Here is a 19,909-nt window from a genome sequence, read left to right on the forward strand (position 1 = left end):
TCTGTCACGGATCACAGTGGAAGAACCCAAGCGCAGGCAGCAGGGATGAAGGTGTTAACAAACTGATTTTATTTAACAAAGAAACAAAAACAAAGACCCACGATGGGGATAACAGATTAACAGGAAAACAGGATAAACAAGAAGAAGACTAACTGACACTAGACTGAATAAACACTAGACAAACTAAACTAAACACTTACTAGGATGACAAAAACAGCAACAATGGGAACAAGAACAGGCAATAACGGCTGACACTGGACGAGCAACAAGACAAACTGAATACAATGACCGAGCAACAAGACAATGAAACATGAGGGTATTATAAAGGCAAGACAAACGAGGGATAATTACACAGGGCAGGTGAGGAACATTAGACACGGCAGGGAAGCAATACATAAAACGAGAGGGGAGAGGCCAATGACGAGACACTGGAGAGAACACATATTATTGTCAAAAGGACAATAATATGTTTCTCTCCACACATAACCAAAGGCTTTATCATGACTCTGCCACAGGACCAAGAAAAACATGATTAAGTGAGGCAGAGCCATGACAGTATAAATATAGCTTGTAAAGCATTTTGGGTCAACGTCTGTTGCTTGTAAGCGTGTTATATATATTGATAGTTTGATAAGCCATTTACAGGCTATTTATAAAAGGGGTACCTTATTGTCATCTTTTGCTGCATCATGACTTAAGACATCTGTTTAAAGGTCCAATGTCAAATTTTTTGGAAGGAAAAAATGTTTTGACAGAAATGCAATATAATATACATAACTATGTGTTCAGAGGTGTATAAAGACCTTACATAATGAAGCGTTATTTTTTATAACCTTAGAATGAGCTATTTCTATCTACATAAAACGTGGGTCTGCTTGCACGGAATTCGCCATGTTGTTTCTACAGTAGCCCTAAACGGACAATGTGTCGTAAATACGTTATCTCCTTCAGCAAAGAAGCGAAAACGTGACAACATCTTAGTTCTGTGTCAGCCACCGTAGTGCTTCGTTGGTTGCAATTCACAACCTCACCGCTAGATGCTTCTAAAATTCAACACTGGACCTTTAAAATGTATAAATATTGGTATTCAGTATTTGTATAAACAGTCTACCATGCACATATTGCATGTGTAAGCATTGCATGTTGTCCTAAACTCATGCATTTGTAAATTAATTTTAAGTCATTATTTTGGAAATGTCTTAAAGAAATTATAGCAACACTTTACAGTAAAGTTCCATTTGTTAAAGGGGTTATATGATAGGGCTAAAATGAATATTATCGTTTGTTTTAGATGCAATGCAATGTGTATACACGATTTAAGGTTCAAAAATGGAAATTCTGTCATGAATTACTGACTCTGTAGTTGTTACAAATCTGTATAAATTTCTTTGTTTTGTTGAACACAGAGAGATATTTGGACGAACCAAACAGTTCATGGCCACTATTGATTACAGTACCATAGTAGGAAAAATGACAATGGTTGTCAAAAAAGCCTCAGAACTGTTTGCTTTCCCACATTCTTCAAAACATCTTTTGTGTTCAATAGAACAAAAAAATTACAAAGTAACTTTTCCTACTATGCTAGTCAATGGGGTCCAAGAAATGTTTGGTTACAAGCATTCTTCCAAATATCTTTCTCTGTGTTCATCAGAACAAAAACATTTATACAGATTTGGAACAACTCGAAGGTGAGGAAACGAAGACAGAATTTATATCTTTGGGTGAACTGTAGAAGTATTGTTCGTTGTTAGTTTATGTCAGCAAATGCATTAAATGGTTGTTAACACACAACTTTTATTGTAAAGTGTTACTGAAATTATTTATAAAAATTTAAATCTTTATTTAAGTCTTAACCTATTATTTAATAAATCTTGAAGTGCATGACATGTTTTCTGTGTAACACAAGCGAATCGCTTGAACAAATAATGGTTTGTTTTTCTCTCAGTCTGCAGTTTTGTGGTGCACAAACGCTGTCATGAGTTTGTTACTTTTACCTGTCCTGGGGCCATCACTGCACCCAAAGCGGAGGTATGTTTCCTATGTATGTATGTGCTGTGTGTCTACAGATGTCTTTGTGCATGTGTACATTCATTCTTCTTCCATTAACGTTTTTTCCATCCTCGCATTTTTCTTTTCGTTGTACTGTATATTGATCTCATATAACCTTTTTCCTCACGTTTCATTCTCCGCTGTGTTCACCATATTTCATCTCTCAATCTCCTGTATCCTCCATTACCCATCCATCTCCGTTCTTCATTTTCACACTTTTGCCTAGCAAGCCATTTATTTTTTAGCTGAGTAAGCCGCACAGAAGTTGATCTCACGGTCACATGCCATCATTTCCTTTTTCCCGACTATCCTTTTATTGCTTTCTCTTGTATTTCTTCATTCTTTACCAGAGAAAGGCCTTATAAGGGAAAAAGAGCATCACTTTTCTCTCTCGCTTTTTTTATTCATGCTCTGATAAAACATGCAGGGAAAGTGGCGGGATGGTGTTACACTGCTACCGACAGTCCCATAGTACAGAGTGAGTGCGAGAATACGTGTGAAAAGGAAAAATGGGCTACTACATCTACAGTATATTTCACTCTTTCTCTCTCTATTTTTTCTATTTTTTATAAGCAGCTAAATAAAATGCTTGGAAAATGAGATAGAGGAATTATTGTGTGCAGCCGTGCATGTGTGACTAGGCCAAAAGAAATGCCGGCCAATGATGTCTATGTGACAGACAGAGAGAGAAAAGTGTGAAGGAAGATGAAGAAAAAGAGCAGCCAGCACGGACAGAGAGAGAGAGAGAGAGAGAGAGAGAGAGAGAGAGAGAGAGAGAGAGAGAGAGAGGGCATTTAGCATGGATTCAGTTTTCACAGCTGAACTGAACTCGTATATTCATCCACCATTCATCCTCAAAATAGCCTGAGCTAATTGGCTCCGAGTGAAAAAGTCACTTTGAAATGAAGCATTTTCTCTGGACCTTAAGAGAGAGAGAGAGTGAGAAAGCCAGGGGTGTGTTTATTATTTGTGCGTATGCTCAGTGTGTCTGTGCATAAAAACAAATCATTCTATGTATAGAGTGCTTGTCACGTCATATGCATTATTTAAATCTCATTCTCTTTCTACCTTTTCAAGGAATTGGACACTCATGGCTGGCTGTATTAAATATGAAATCTCATATTCTCATACAGTATCAAGTGCTATTGCTAACAGACTAAGTGATTAAATAATTAAACCAGTACAATATTTCTCTTTCACTCCGTCTAGGATCTCAAGAGCAAACACAAGTTTAAGGTACATACATACTCCAGTCCTACCTTCTGTGATCAGTGTGGCTCTCTACTCTACGGCCTCATACATCAGGGCATGAAATGTCCCAGTGAGTTCACTTCTACTGTAATTCTGCCAATCACAATTCAAGGACGTTTAAATGCCTGCTTGCCTCACTACAAACCTTCATGGCACCACTTTACCATCCATATACAGTCAGAAACAATTTTGAGACCATTCCAAATTTTAATTTAATCAACATTTCTAGTTGTATTGCGATCATTCCAGTCCAGTGTCTGTTGAATTTCAACAAAATCAAACCTCACGAGTGACATAAATTCATCCAACAGCGTTGGAATGTGAAAGACTGACAGCATGACAAGACACATGAAAACTGTGATAAAAATGAGGTTATCACATAAAAAAAGTTTTCCTAAATACATATAGCCTACAAATATTATTGTTATGTTGCTTAAAAGTGAATATGAACTTGTTTTCTTTGCAGTATTTGAGGTCTGAAAAAATACAGAGCATCTTTTCTGTTAAATTTGACCTGTTTCTCCAGTTTTCATTTTTTGCAAATAAATGCAAATAGAAACTTTTTATTTGAAATTTGAAAGACATGTTAGTTCACAGAATGAAACAAAAATAATTTACCAAACACATACCTATAAACAGTACATTTTAAAATAAAAAAATGATTTTGAAATGGTTACTTATTTTTTTATTAAATTTGTGCGGATCCAAATCTGACATTTTTTATAAAAACAGAAATATTAAGTGAATTTCAAGCTTTTTTCCATGCAATGTAAGTACATGGCTACAATGGCTATACATTTGTATTACTGTACATTTATCCTTTATCCAAAGAGACTTACAAATGAGAGAGCATTTAAAATTTTGTTAATACCTGGCCCCATACATTTTGATTGTATGGAAGAAAGCGATTCCTGCTAAATATCATGACATACACCAAGTCATACAGGTTAACTTCCAATTTTGTGTGAACTAGCCAATTTTCATTTAGTAAAATATTGCTACTCTCTTTCTGAAACCTTGTATCTCCATATTTTCTGATTTTTATTTTCTGTCATCAGTCATTATCTTAAATCACCCTTTATGTTTATCTCTGGGTTTTACATGTATCTAACCAATAACAAGTATTGACAACACTGTATTTAATAATTTAAAAAGTACAGTGTTTTTTCCACTTCATGAAAACAGCTAATTTGGACATCCGAGGTTTTGGAAGGACAACAACAATATAATTGTATCACATTTTATCCACACCTCTACAATATTAATTCCTACATCCAAATATTATAAACATAATCTGCATACCATAATCATCAAGACAATTGTTATAAATCACATAGTTTATATAAATATCTGTAATGGTATCAGTGAAGAGTGGTGATGTTTTATATCAATATTATAATGGATATATCATACTGAATTAATTCTCTTTAACTCAGCTTTAATCCATGTCATAACAACCATATGATATAATGCAATTTGCACAACGTGCTGCACTCCCAGAATATAATAAAACAAACTGTGATGGCTGACAGCATGTTGTTTCAGCCTGCTGTGTCATAAAGAACAACGTGCCGCTATGACTCTTCACATTAATCTCTCTTGGACAGGCAGGAGACTAAAAGTTTATATCTCTTTTATCTATAAACCCAACTCTCTCTTTCTCTTTTTTGTGTGTGAAAGGTTGTGACATGAATGTACACAAGCGCTGTGAGAACAGCGTCCCCAGCCTCTGCGGACAGGACCACACTGAGAAAAGAGGCCGCATTCGCCTGACCGTTCGCGGTGAGAAAGAGGACATCATTATTTCAGGTGAGCATGACGGCAGGTCTGAAAGCTGTTGAACGCTATTACACTTTACAAATAATGTTAATTGAGGGACCCTTATTCATACCCAGAGGAAGAACCTCATTGAGAGAGGTAGAAAAATTTGCTGTTTAAGGAAGTGAATCGCCGAGCGGCGCGGCACAGTTAAGCTTCCCTCCAGCAGAGGGAAATGTGTGTATACAGCATCATCAGTTCATGAGGATAAGGCTAATTATAAACACACAAGCTGCTGTATTACAATGCATTAGCTGCACTGTGTCAACCTAACTGAGCATGTGGCCCTCAGATCAGCGCCACTGTAGAGAGATTAATGAGCAGTGAGAAGACTACTAATGCCATACCGAGAATGTGAACGTTTCCAATGCAGCGCTGTTGTTTTAATGAGAACCAGCTGCAGGATTTACAGACTTATAGATTTATGTTCATTTAAACATCCCATTAAATCAAAATGAGAGTTTTGTGGCTTTTCGTGGGTGTGTTAGAGGCCGTCTACATGCTAGCCGACTGATAAATTTGACTACATGTACTTTTAACAAGAAATTCAAAATTAAAATGTACACTCTGTTGCAGGGAAAAATGTAAATGGTATTTGTTTTGCGCTACACATTTTTGTTTAATCACATGATCTGGAAAGAAAAAAGAGAATTTTTTCATTTCTTTACCCTCGTGTGGTTCAAAACCTGTATTTGACTCTATCTTCTGTGGAACACAAAAGAAGGTATTTTGAGAAATGTGTGACAGTCAATGGTTTTGTGACCATACAATGGAAGACAATGGAGCCCAAATATCTTCTTTTGTGTTCTGCAGAAGAAAGAAAGTCATACAGGTTTGAAATTACGTAAGGGTGAGCAATTGATGAAAGAATTGTCATTTTGGGGTGAACTACCTTTAACACATACTGTGTGTAAATACCTCAATGTAAGCTTTTATTTGATCTGATGCACTGTAACAGTAACATTTTGCCTTCACATGCAAGTACAACCCACAAATGCCTAATTTTCAATATGTCATTTATGTTTCAGTACATGAAGCACATAATCTGATCCCCATGGACCCTAATGGCCTGTCAGACCCTTATGTGAAGCTCAAACTCATCCCTGATCCAAAGAGCCAGAGCAAACAGAAAACCAAAACCATCCGTTCTACACTCAACCCTATCTGGAACGAGACCTTCACTTTGTGAGTGTCTATGTGTGTGTGGTAGTGCTTTTGTGTAAACTATAGATGTAACCGTAAAAATACATCTAGGTTTTTGCATTTGAGATATTGAGTGGCGCTTACACATGCAATAGGCAGTTTTATGGTGGTTGCTGTTTACGTTGTATGAGTTGGTAGGAAGTTTTTATGTTTGTTTCTTCTGTTTAGTTCAGTGCGGGGGAGGCAGTGGGACAGGCGTTTGTCTGTGGAAGTCTGGGACTGGGATCGGACCTCACGGAATGACTTCATGGGCGCTTTGTCATTCGGCGTCAGTGAAATATTCAGACGTTCTGTCAGCGGCTGGTTTAAACTTCTCAACCAGGATGAGGGAGAGTATTATAACATCCCTGTGCCTGACCCAGACCTGCAGGTACTTGCTCTTACACCATCACTGCATTTGCCCTTATTGCACTTCATTGTGCAAACTGCTTGCTTTTTTGTTTATCTTCATTTTTTTATTGGTTTATATTTAAATATCTGGGCTAGTTACTGATAGTTTCCTTAAGTGTCAGTCCAATCCATGAACTGTATCAACATTGTGCCCTTGAGTAGGACACTTAAAGGGGTACTTCACTCAAAAATGACAATTCTGTCATCATTTACTCACCTTTCGAGTCTGTATAAATTTCTTTAGAGAAAGATATTTGGAAGAATGCTTATAACCAAAACTATCTTGCCCCCCATTACCAACTCGAAAGTGAGTAAATGATGACAGAATTTTCATTTTTGGGTGAAGTATCCCTTTAAGCTAAGGTTGCTCTAGGGGGATTGTGTCTGTAATAAATAAATAAAATATGATAAAAGTGTCAAGAAAGTGACGCATGATAACACACCGTAAAACATTGTCTGTCAAACTGCTCAAAGCCTTTTTTCAATTACAGCAGTACAGGAATTATGTTACTTTCATAACACTTCCACAAGAGGGCAGTGTAGATTTGTGTAGTCTCTCTCTCTCTCTCTCTCTCTCTCTCTCTCTCTCTCTCTCTCTCTCTCGCGCGCTCGCTCTCTCTCGCTCTCTCTCGCTCTCTCGCTCTCTCTCGCTCTCTCTCTCGCTCTCTCTCGCTCTCTCTCGCTCTCTCTCTCTCTCTCTCTCTCATACCACATTTATCTCCATGTCTGTAGGTGCCAGAAGAAGTTCTGGTTCCCTCCATTCCTCCTGTTACTGCTAGCCTGACAGCACCTGTGACTGCTGTGACCCCGTCTGCTCTGAGCCCAACTCCCATTGTACCGCACACAGGCAAAGGCCTTATCAGACTGCACGATTTTAACTTCCTCATGGTTCTGGGCAAAGGGAGTTTTGGCAAGGTACTATAAAACTATAATGCATTTACTACAATATGTTTAAAGCTTTTGCATATAGTTTTTGGAACAAATTAGTTTTGAACTAATTTAGTCATTCAAAATACACATATTTGTTCCTTGAAGGACCGGTTAGTAAAATCTAGCGGCATCTAGCGCTGAGGTTGCGAATTGCAACCAACGGCTCACTCCACCCCTCCCATTCAAAGCACTACAGAGGCTGACAAAACATGGCAAATTACATGCAAGGGACCTGCGGTGCATGCAGATAGAAATAGCTCATTCTAAGGTAATAAAAACATAACATTTCATTATGTAAGGTCTTTATACACATCTGAAGACATAATTATGTATATTATATTGCATTTCTGCCAATAGATATAGAAAATTACACGCTGGTCATTTAAGGAAACAATTCAACTTGAACTAGGTGTTAAAGTAAAGGCTTACATGTGTTTAATCACATGTATGCTTGTTCTTGAACTATAATGAGCACTGGAAAAATAATAGCTTTTTTATAACTTTGGCCTTAAGTTATGCCTACTGAATCTACTGTAAATGAAACACTGAAAATTGAAAGGAACATTCCAAAGGCAAAAAGTTAAAGAAATACTTCACCCATACATATGACAATTCTGTCAATTTACACACCCTCATGCCGTCCCAGCTTTATAGGCGTTCCTTTCTTCAGTTGATCACAAGCAAATAATTTTATGTTTAAATACCATCGTGTTGTTTTTTTATGTGGGATCCAAAATGGCGAATCTCCAAAAAGCACATCCATCCATCATGTAAATAATCCAATTGACTTGACTGTGTTAATAAATGTGTTCTAAAGCAAAATTATACGTTTGTGAGAGAAAACTATTGATATTTTGAACGTCTTAAGAGACCAATACGTTAGCTGTATGCATAAACATACAGAGCAGTGCGCTCATGTCTTCTGAAAAACAACCCACATATGACAACTTGTAAGAAGATAACATGACAAAATTGTAATATAAACAGAAATAAAAAAGAATGTAAATATTAATATTTGGGTGAATTATTCCTTTAAATGCGCCTTCTTTTGTAAGTCACTTTGGATGAAAGCATCTGAATAAATGTAAATACATTTACTCTATAGTTTCATCTTGAGATGGCAGTACCACCACTTACAGTAAAAATTCACTGACCGTCACACAACTTTATGCATTCAGTTCGTCTGGTAAACGGGCTTCTAAACGAGCTCTGAAGTGGACCCAGTCATTATGGCTTAAGTAAAAAAGCTGGCTTTCTCAGGCTTTCTCAGACATCAGCAGACAAGCAGTAGCTACATATTCTTTCTCTATAGATGTAAAGTGAAGTAACAAGGTTGAAGTGTCCTTGAACAGAACCTTTGTTTCAGTCATTGTTGGGCTGCCAGTAATTCAGGCAAAGAGCAAAACTGCTTTTCTGGTCCCATTTGAAAAAGTACAGGCTGATTTCCCCTTCCCTGCTGTAATGCAGAATTGTACACACATGTAAAATCATCTGAGGTCCAGCGAATCGCATAGCCTACCTCATTTACCTTGAAATACCTGGAGCTGTGTAGATACATGGCAATCCTGTTGTGTGATAAATAAAAGCTCGATTTGTAATACTCGGTGTGTAAGAAGCACGCTGTGGGGCCCGAGCAGCTGTATGATGGGGGCAGGCGTGGGAATGTTGGAATATTATGAGGCAAATTGATCAAACAAAGCATTATTCCTCTGTCTGTGCTGAGCGGAATATTAGATGCGGTTGTCATCTGTCAGTGCACTGCAGAGCAAACGAGTAAAGGCCTGAGCTGTTTGATCCCTCAGGAAAAATGACACGAGAGCGTGTGCGCTTTTCGTTTAGTATTTGTTTGGGTGTTGCGGAGGAATGTTTGTTTGCCTCTGTGGGCACACCTGTGTCATTTCACAATGTTTGGAAGTGTAGATTTTGTGTGTTCCTTTGAACGTGTGCTTCTGTGCGAGTGCTGGTGCGGTTATTTGGTTATATAAGAGGCCCGGGGTATGCTCAATAGACAGCACATCCTCCGGGGCGCAGAGCCGTGCTAAAGAAAGGATAAAAACGAGGGACGAGATTAAAGAGAGGAGCAGAGAGAGAGAGAGAGAACTGGGACCCAGAGATAGAAAAATGACACGGAGCCGGAGAAAAAAGAGGAAGATATGAAGAGAGAGCAGCTCACGTGAGGAAGAAGCTAATCTACATGAAAGGAATGTCATTTATATTTCAGTTTCATTTTCAGTTTCTTTTGACTGCACTATTTTTGCTCTTTATCGTTGTGGTGAAATGACATTTTCGCTCCAAAATCATACGAAAAAAGTAATTATGTTCTGTGCAAAGAAGATAAAGCCTACAGTTAGAACTATTAAAGGGATAGTTCACCCAAAAATTAAAATTCTGTCATCATTTATTCACCCTCATGTTGTTCAGATTATGACTCAGAAGAAGATATTTTGAGAAATGTGGTTTTTGTTTCCATACAGTAGAAGTCAATGGAGGCCAATGTTGTTTGGTTACCAACATTCTTCAGAATATATTATTTCCTGTTCTGCAGAATGTGTGCATGTGCGTGTGTGCGTGCACTCGGGTTGTTTGATTTGAGACTACAGTATGTTCCACTGGTTGAAGTCTATCCATGTTAAACCAGCGTCAAATGATGTTTCCTTTTCTCTTTTTGTGTTTGTCTAATCGAGTCTCTGCTGGATGAATGTGAACAGAAGAGGATGAACTCTTAATTATTAACGTTCAGGAAGTGTTTCCTCATCTTCACATAGGTGTTATTGGCAGAGGAGAGGGGGAGTGAGCGTCTGTTTGCAGTGAAGGTGTTGAAGAAAGACGTGCTGTTTCAGGATGAGGATACAGAGAGCGCTATGGTGGAGAGGAGAGTGCTGGGCCTCACGGGACGTCCTCACTTCCTGACCTCTCTTTACTGCGCCTTTCAGACTGAGGTGAGTGCGTGTGTGCGTGTGTGTGTGTGTGTGTGTGTGTGCGTGTGTGCGTGTGTGTGTGTGTGTGTGTGTGTGTACCTGGTAAACCCTACAGTATGGGGACAAGATGTCCCCACAAAGATGGCAATATCCAAAATCCTTGTCCTTGTGGGGACATTTTTTGGTCCCATGAGGAAACAAGCTTATAAATCATACAAAATTAAGTTTTTTGAAAATGTAAAAGAGCAGAAAGTTTTGTGTGATTGTTAGGTTTAGGGGTAGGGTTAGGGTAGGGAATATGATATACAGTTTGTACAGTATAAAAACCATTGCGTCTATGCAATGTCCCCGTAAAACATGGAAACCCAACACGTGTGTGTATATGAGAGTGTGTGAGTGTGTGTGTGTGTGAGCGCGTGTGAACCTATGGGAGTCTGAGGTCATGCATGCATACACTATACGTATGTAAATTATGAAATATACAGTACATGCATTGAAATGTCATGGGTTACGCAGATCTTCACTTTTAGGTTAGTTTTAAATGACCAGTTGTTTTAAAGAGGTTTAAACATTGCAAAAGTATCACAGTTAATATGTATTTTACCTCATTAAATTGTTGTATACGTTGGCTTTGATAGGGACTAAAAGATGAAATGTATTAATTGGCTTTGTGCCCTTAACAAGATCATTAGCAGTCTGGAGTGGAAATGGAATAATGGGTACCTTGCTTTTTAAATTTTGAGTTTATACATTATAATGTCAACACGAACAGTAGGTGGACAAAATAATGGAACGATTTGACAGTATTATATCATAGTGGGGCATCTTGTCCCCTTAATAGCTTTAACTCTTTTTGAAATACTGCTATACTTGTCCTTAACTGGCAACCTGGAGCAACATCAGTGATTCATGGCATTCGTCCGCTGCTTTTCAAACGTAAAGGCGATAGGTCGTTCATAATAAAAGACAATTTGTTCATCGTTTTTTTTTTCACCTTGTCATAATAAATCGTTTCTGAAACTAATGTCTAATCTGCAATTCAATCAGTAGCTATTTGGAGAGCTGTTTTCAGATGTCTGTTAGTTGCCTCATTTTGCTTTGAAAAATGACTTTCCCCAGTGCTAATTGTGAGACCTCTTTTAGCAGACACACACTGCAAAGTGGCAATCAGCCTAATGAAATACACTGGCAGCTGTAGTATTCAAAGAGAGAAAGAGCAGTGGCATGTGTGTGTGTTTAAGTCTGGCCTTAATGGCTTTTTAAGGTTTAAATAACTCATGTCAAATCACTTGATTCTTTTTCTCCTGTGAATTTATAACAGTGTGTATGTGTGTTTGGAATGGTGTACGGTGTTTCTCATATCAGGTAGGCTACCTGAGGTAGAGTTACTCTGTTACAGCAATAACAATGTCTGTTACATCAGTCATCAGATGCTCGGTGGAAGAATGCAGGCATTTTTAATGATGAGACGTTTAAATCTTTCTAACACCAGATGCTCTATTCTGATGCCTCTCAAGTAAATGAGGGTAGTACATTACTGTGGTAATGACTATATGTTAATCACAATACTACAATACTAATGTGCAGCTTTCTACAAGGTCCATTGTGCCATCACAAGGTTGTAATTGTGTGTGTTTAATTGTGAACTTAGTAAGAGCTTTATTAGTAGGTCCAGACAGACCCTGCTGCTTTTTAGCATCTTTTGTGCTGACTTTGGTGGAAAATCTGTATGTGTCAGCTGAAGGGATTTAAGCATTTTAAAATGAATTAAACTGGTTCTGGCTTAAAACATAATCAGTTTTAGCTAAACAATTATTGTTATACAACAATGACATCATAAATAATTATATTATAATGCGCATTTGCAATTATGAAGCAGGGAACATAGATTTTTCTTGTGCATTTGCTTTTACTTATCTAATACACAGATCCATACTTGTGATGTAAGAAGTCAAGTTTTTGACACAAATATGTAATTTGTTACATGTATGAAAATATTAAAATATTTTGTAATCATTGTTGATGATTTGGCTTACTGCTTATCAACTGTGGACTTTTATTAAATGCTTAATAATTCATGTTTGCTTGGGGTTTGTATTATAAAATTCTGATCTGATATTATACTTTAATGTTGCAGGATCGTCTGTATTATGTTATGGAGTATGTGAACGGCGGTGATCTCATGTTTCATATCCAAATTGTCGGGAAGTTTAAAGAACCACATGCGGCGTAAGTTCTACACTTTTCTTTAAAATTCATTTCAGTTTTGTATTCTGTTTATTTCCTTGCTTCTCTATAGACGGTTTCATCAGACGCACGCGCTTGACCCGAAGTTAACTTCTGGCCTGTGTTTGGATATAATATAACAATTTATTTGATTTTTTATTTATATTAGTATACATTTTTTATTCATATTTTATTGTATATTAATTGTACTAAATTAAATGAAATCTACTCAACAGTTATTGATTCTTTGCGGAGGTCTACCGGGCCACATAACGTTTGTTTGTCGTTGCCGCTGAATCCGTCTATTTTTCAGCTCCTTTCTGAAATCATTTGTTCAGCATCATTTTCTCACACTTTCTTGCAGTGGAGAAATGTGTGTTCATGGAGTTAATGGGGGATTTTGGTATTGGCAGGTTCTATGCTGCTGAGATAGCCATGGGTCTTTTCTTCTTACACAACCACGGCATTATATACAGGTAAAAGACACAGATGAGTACTTTATACAAGCCATATGTTCCAGTCTGTTAATATATTATTTTGCTCTTGTTCTCTCTCTCTGTGATCTGAAGAGATCTAAAGCTGGATAATGTATTGCTGGACAACGAAGGGCACACAAAGATAGCAGACTTTGGGATGTGTAGAGAGGGCATGATGGAGGGCGACACCACTCGAACCTTCTGTGGCACACCTGATTACATCGCACCTGAGGTCCCTCTCAGTTTGTTTTCTATTTGCATACAAATTTAACCAGCACATCATTACAATGCTATATAGCACTATATATATACAGTATATACATTATAATAGATGTATGCTATGTATATCAAGTGATTTGACATGACTATATACAGTAAATTGACAGTTATATTATTGACACAAAGGTGAAACGGATAACACGATTACAGTAAGTTTGGTTATTATGCAGTGTTTGCTAGTTACCTCTCTCTCTCTTTCGCTCTCTGTCTTTTTTCTACCTCTCTTGCTTACATTCTTCTCATCTCATTTATCTTCTTATCATGACCTTGGCTCTGTGTTTACATTTAACCAGCAAATGTGCACAGTCAGCATACATCTATGTTTGTACATCTACAAGTCTTTGTGTGTGATTACATTTAGGCTCACTGTGGTGTTTACTATGTGTCTACATGATGGAAATCTGGTCTGACTGATGTATGCACTGTAAAAAAAATCCCTGTTAAATTACAGTAAACAACTGGCAGCTATATTTGCCAGCACATAGCTGTAATTTTACAGCATACCTACTGTAATCTGCAACAACAGTTTATTACTGTAAAAGACATTATAATTTGCACAATATAATACTGTTATTTTAGTGTTCCTGCTGTGATTTCCATTAATTGTTTATTACCAGAGGTGGGACCAAGTCATTGTTTTCAAGTCCCAATCAAGTCCCAAGTCAAGAGAGGCGAGTCCAAGTCAGGTTGCAAGTCCTGAATGTTAATGGAACTGAATCAATATCACTTTTGTGCTCACAAAAATCACCATTGTTGTGATCAGTGTTTGCTTTAGTTGGGCTCCTGATCCTCGGCTTCAGTAAAGTTACTTATTCAGTGGTGTAATAGTGTTTCAGAAAGAACGCTTGTGCACTAAGACAGAAATGCTAAAAAAAACAAGTTACATGACATTTAAATATATGACGTTTATCATAAAAAAGTAATAATACTGATTAAATGATGACTAGTTTGAGTGCTCTGAATTGTAAATGCCTATGAACTTCGACAAAATAAACCGAAACATATTACTGACACACTTAGACATCAGCACTCTTCACACAAACCTCAACAATGGTGACCATTACCAAAGTAATTCAGATAAACAGATCAACTGCAATGCATGCTGGGAGTCATGAATGAGTTTTGTGATGTTACCCAGCATGCATTGCAGCATGAATTTTTCTTTTGTTGATTGTCACCATTGTTGAGATTCATACACTGATTCTTCATGTGTTCGTGTGTCTGAGTAGTTAAGCTGTTTTAACAGTTTGTAATTATATTTGTTCATTCCTAAATAAATTCACATTGTTTTATAAGCTCATTCTCCTGTAGCAGCGAACTGACATTGAAAGTGAACAAGAGAAGACAAACTTTAAAATGAGTACATCATTAAACAGAAGCGAGCCTCTGTCTAAGCTTGCTTTGACCCAATGATTGTATTTTAATACAGCTACAACAGCCAAAGAAAACTAATTTAACATTGAAATAAAAGAGTCAAAAGCCCAACTAAAGCAAACACTGATCACAATTATGGCGATTTTTGTGGGCACAAAAGTGATATTGATTCAGGTCCATTAACATTCAGGACTTGCAACCTGACTTGGACTCGCCTCTCTTGACTTGGGACTTGATTGGGACTTGAAAACAATGACTTGGTCCCACATCTGGTAATAAACAATTAATGGAAATCACAGCAAGAACACTAAAATAACAGTATTATATTGTGCAAATTATAATGTCTTTTAAAGTAATAAACTGTTGTTGCAGATTACAGTAGGTATGCTGTAAAATTACAGCTATGTGCTGGCAAATATAACTGCCAGTTGTTTACTGTAATTTAACAGGGATTTTGTTTACAGTGTGTACTAAACTGTCTGTCAATGCATGTGTTTTGTGTGTGTGGGTTTTGTGTGTATGTGGGTCTGCCAGAGGCCAGCGTGCGTCAGTACTCTATTAACCCAGCAGTTAAACCGGCTCACATTGATCACGTTATGTAAAAAAAAATGTAATTGATCTTTGTGTCCCTGCCATTTTGAAAAGATGCAATATGTGTCCCTACAGGCGAGGAAATTAATCTCTCTTACTCGCTGACACACTCACGCCTGACACAGAAACACTCACATATTTATTGTGTAATTATCTTTAATATGATTCTCTTGTGTTTATGTGCACATTGTTTGGCTCTAGTTTAAGGCGTTAGGGTACATTAGAGCGTTCTGTGAAATAAAGTGTTTTCCATCCATGAAATGAAAGATAATAATTATCATGAAATTTAACATCTATGAAATACAAAAAAATGTGTAGCTGCCATTTTAAACATAGATTATAATCTTCTGTTTTTGGAAATATCTTATATGTTGTGTGTATGAGGTAATTAAAATTCAGGAACCGAAAGATAAAAAGATATTCTCATTTTTGTGCTTATTATTAGAACCTGTACGCATTTTTATCTCTTTTATTTTCAGATTGTGGCATACCAGCCGTATGGTAAGGCAGTAGACTGGTGGTCATATGGGGTCCTGCTGTATGAGATGCTGGCTGGTCAGGTAATTTTTCAACCTCTCTTCCCATGATCCATTAATTCTGTCCTTTTCTCAATAGATCTTTATTCCCAGCACCCGCACCCTCTGTCTCGCTCTCTTTTCATCAGCCTCCTTTTGATGGCATAGATGAGGAGGAGCTGTTTCAGTCCATCATGGAACAGAACGTTTCATATCCTAAGAGTCTCTCTCGGGAGGCTGTGGCCATCTGCAAAGGGGTAATATACTTCATTTTCTTACATCTCTGTCATACACATGTTTAGCACACAGGGCAATCTACTGTATCTCATCTGTAATACTAACATTACCTGCATAGAATTACACTTAAATTAGACTATAAGAATTAAACCAAATTACTGAAAGGAGATGAGATTACAAGTATTCCTTTCCGTCCTGAATCCATTAGCTCCTGACCAAGAACCCTGCAAAGCGTTTGGGTGGTGGAGAGGATGCAGAGAGAGAGATACGGGAACATCCGTTTTTCCGTTGGATAGACTGGGACAGACTGGAGAGACTGGAGATACAGCCCCCCTTTAAACCCAGAAGTGTCAGTATAATCTATCGTGTGTGTGTGTGTGTCCTGGTAAACCTAACAGGGGGGACCAAATGTTCCTTCAAAGATACTAATAGACCACTTTGTAAGATGTAAACTCCGGTCCAGAAGCACTACCGGTTTCAGTTTTTGCTTATTTATTATGAGTATTTTTTTATCTCATATATATTCGTGTAAACATTATAAATCAGTTATATATCGTCTGTGGTTGTATTTTCTTCAAACATTTGTATAACTGAAATAGGAAGTTTGTCTGGACCAGCGTTGACCCAGTGTTGTTTACTTCACCCGAAGAGGTCTATACCTGTATAGTGTTTGATCTTGTGGGGACATGTTTTGGTCCCCATGAGGAAAACAGCTTAAAAATCAAACTAAATGATGTTTATTTGAAAATGTAAAAATGCAGAAAGGCCTGTGTGGTGGTTAAGTTTAGGTGTAGGGTTAGGGGACTATATACAGTTTGTACAGTATATATTATATGTATTGAAATGGTCTCTTAATTTTATTCTGCGGCTGTATAATGACAAATTAAAAATGACTAGTAAAAAGGACTCACAAGCAACCCATGTCATATTTTACTTTTTTTGTGATGCCTAAATACACATAAAATATCAATATCATGTATGAACACAACAGGACATGTCCTTATTAATTATAGTAAAACAAACCTGTTTGTAGGGGGACATTCAATCATATGCCTATCTTACACACTCCTTACTGTGAACAGGAAACATTTTGTGCAGTGTCACATAATTAACTTAACAAACACAGTACTGTATATCTAACTGGTTGTCTTTTTATTCTCACAGGGAGGTAGAAAAGGAGAGAACTTTGATAAGTTTTTTACGTCTGCCCCCTCAGCCCTCACACCCTCTGATCCAGATGTACTGGCAGCCATAAGTCAAGAGGAATTCCAAGGCTTCTCCTACACAAACCTGGACTTCCCCTCCTCACCCCTCACAGCTGTCTGAGAACACCCATGTCAACCAGCACCAATCATCTTCTGACTTTCCTGCCCCCTGTCATGATCTAAACTACAGTGACCAAAAATAAATAAATTGTGTAGCTTTAGCTTGCTCACAGTAGGATTTAGCCTCAGTTAGACCAGCCATAATCTTCTACAGCATCTTTAATGTGACTCATAAAGGAATAAGGATTATTCATATCATTTAGCCAATCCACTCTTGAGGGTAACACCCTGAACTAGTTAAGAGTCATGAATTCATGCCTTTATCTGATTGGACAGTAGAATCTCATTGGGTTTCCCGTTGGATGCTAGTAGTTCCATGACCTAATTATCACTGACTGTATAATAGACACTAAAACATGTGGAACATAATTTTCGCTTTAAAGTCACCTTTTTCATTTTAAGTAATGCAAATGAACAAATGAGGTCCTGCTTGTCTTTACATGAGATCCAGTTTGCGCTAGTTTGGTTTATTTAGCAAAGCAAACGAAGCCAGGAGAATAAACATCAATAATCTTTCCAGCCTCTGGCAACTTGTACATAAACTCACTCTATAATTTAGGACTTACATGAGAGCTACAAGAAAATTAATGCTTTGGCATGTAAACGTTAGATTATATATCTCTGTAGATGCAATATTAATTAGTATTTGACAAATATGAATGTTTGGGATCAGTGCTCCCTTATTATTGAAAGAAATGACTGTATGAAACATGCATATTTAGATATTTATGATGAATTTATATCCATATAAAGTACAGTATGTGCAGCCAATCATATTTTAACATTAAGTCTGAATAAAAACCATGATAAAAATGATTCTGTTAAAACTAAATAATCAGCATTAAGTAATGTCACAAAAACATCAGCTGTTATTAACCAAATATTTATTTTTAGTGGACAGTCATCTATTGATGTCGAGTACTTCAACTTTTTTATGGTCAAGTACTTCAGCTGGTTTGAGTATAATCCTTTAGATTCTGCAGTCTCAGAAATCCACTTGTTTTACATAGTTACAATCATGACGCCTGACCTGAAAAGACCTGGATGTGCTGTTCCAAAACTGTCCATCTAATATAACCTGAAAGTTGCACTGACAACAAAAATACTGCAAACTGGAAGCAGAAACATTTCTAGAAGAGGTGGGGAGGTGTGTAGATGAGAAACTGAGATATGTGTGAAGACAGAGATGAATAGAGATATAATGGAAGTAAAGGAAGAGTTAAGTATGTAAAGTTAATCCTATAAAAATGAGCATGATTTAAAATCTACACTGCAAAAAATATTTTTCTTAATCAGTATTTTAAGTACTACAGTTTGCGTGTAATTCATTTAGTGTGTAATTTAAGATATATTAATTATATATTCGTTTTTTAAATCTTAATACCTTACACAATTTTGGTTCTTGCGTACATTTATTGTTTTAAGTCTAGACATTTGTACTAGGACTACTGATAATACTGAAAATACTCATTAAAATAAATATTTTTTGCAATGTAGAGGGATACCATTAGTGTTAAGTTACAATAATTATTATATATTACTTCACCTATGTGTATATATACAGTATATATATATATATATATATATATATACTGTATATATATATATATATATATATACTGTATATATATATATATATATATACTGTATATAATATATATATATATATTTGTAAATCAATTAAAATTTTCCTATTTGACAGCACTGGGGAGTCATGTACCATCATCTCTGGCATTTGTATCAAGGTAAAATTTACTGATTGCTCTTTGATTATGGTTGACATTTGCAAGTCTTTTATGTCACCACCATGTGCTGAATTTGTGGTTATAAATGGAACTAAATCTGGGGACTTAGTCGTGTTTGGGAGATCTGACTTTTAGCAGATGTGAGCAACTAAAGGGAAAATAATTTTAAACAAATATTTATTATTTACTGTCAACTGAATTTATCAACATCATTATTCTACATACTGTGTATTCAGGTCCCTATATGTTTCTTCCACAATAAACAATTGAACCTCAACATCAAAAGATGATTTGTGTAAATGTGATGGATGAATGGATGGATGGATCCAAAAAGTTGAAACAAACTGAGCTTCTATTACTCCTAACAAAGACAATATAAGTTTTCTGTCGCGTGTCATGTCTCAGATGTTTCTATTCCTGTTGATGAAAGAAAGCTGTTGAAACACCAACCCCACTCTCATCTTTCAATTTCAAAACTTTTCAATCTGAGTGACGTCCCAATAGGCTTGAGGGATATAACAGGATACCCTTAGATACCCTGCCTATTAAAAACCCTAACCTCCTTACTGTAACTGTCTTCAT

General features: G+C 36.8%; 1 protein-coding gene across 6 annotated transcripts in view; it reads left to right on the forward strand.

The window, feature by feature from the left end:
* prkcg (protein kinase C, gamma) overlaps positions 1–19,090 on the forward strand; it is a 31,798-nt gene extending 12,708 nt beyond the window's left edge. For 3 of the 6 annotated variants that reach the window (XM_057339173.1, XM_057339174.1, XM_057339172.1), the window contains 14 exons: positions 1,946–2,028; positions 3,259–3,370; positions 4,981–5,109; positions 6,147–6,303; positions 6,490–6,691; positions 7,444–7,626; positions 10,407–10,580; positions 12,697–12,788; positions 13,199–13,261; positions 13,355–13,493; positions 15,985–16,065; positions 16,170–16,277; positions 16,466–16,606; positions 17,422–19,089. In XM_057339173.1, the coding sequence (XP_057195156.1) occupies positions 1,946–2,028; positions 3,259–3,370; positions 4,981–5,109; positions 6,147–6,303; positions 6,490–6,691; positions 7,444–7,626; positions 10,407–10,580; positions 12,697–12,788; positions 13,199–13,261; positions 13,355–13,493; positions 15,985–16,065; positions 16,170–16,277; positions 16,466–16,606; positions 17,422–17,583 (1,826 nt within the window). In that variant the 3' untranslated portion in view covers positions 17,584–19,089. Of the gene's footprint in view, positions 1–1,945; positions 2,029–3,258; positions 3,371–4,980; positions 5,110–6,146; positions 6,304–6,489; positions 6,692–7,443; positions 7,627–10,406; positions 10,581–12,696; positions 12,789–13,198; positions 13,262–13,354; positions 13,494–15,984; positions 16,066–16,169; positions 16,278–16,465; positions 16,607–17,421 lie in introns of those variants that run through there. The other 3 variants (XM_057339171.1, XM_057339177.1, XM_057339175.1) reach the window with 3 other exon arrangements.
* The last annotated feature ends 819 nt before the right edge of the window (positions 19,091–19,909 follow it).

This window comes from Triplophysa rosa, linkage group LG8, assembly GCF_024868665.1.
Source record: "Triplophysa rosa linkage group LG8, Trosa_1v2, whole genome shotgun sequence".
Lineage (NCBI taxonomy): Eukaryota > Metazoa > Chordata > Actinopteri > Cypriniformes > Nemacheilidae > Triplophysa > Triplophysa rosa.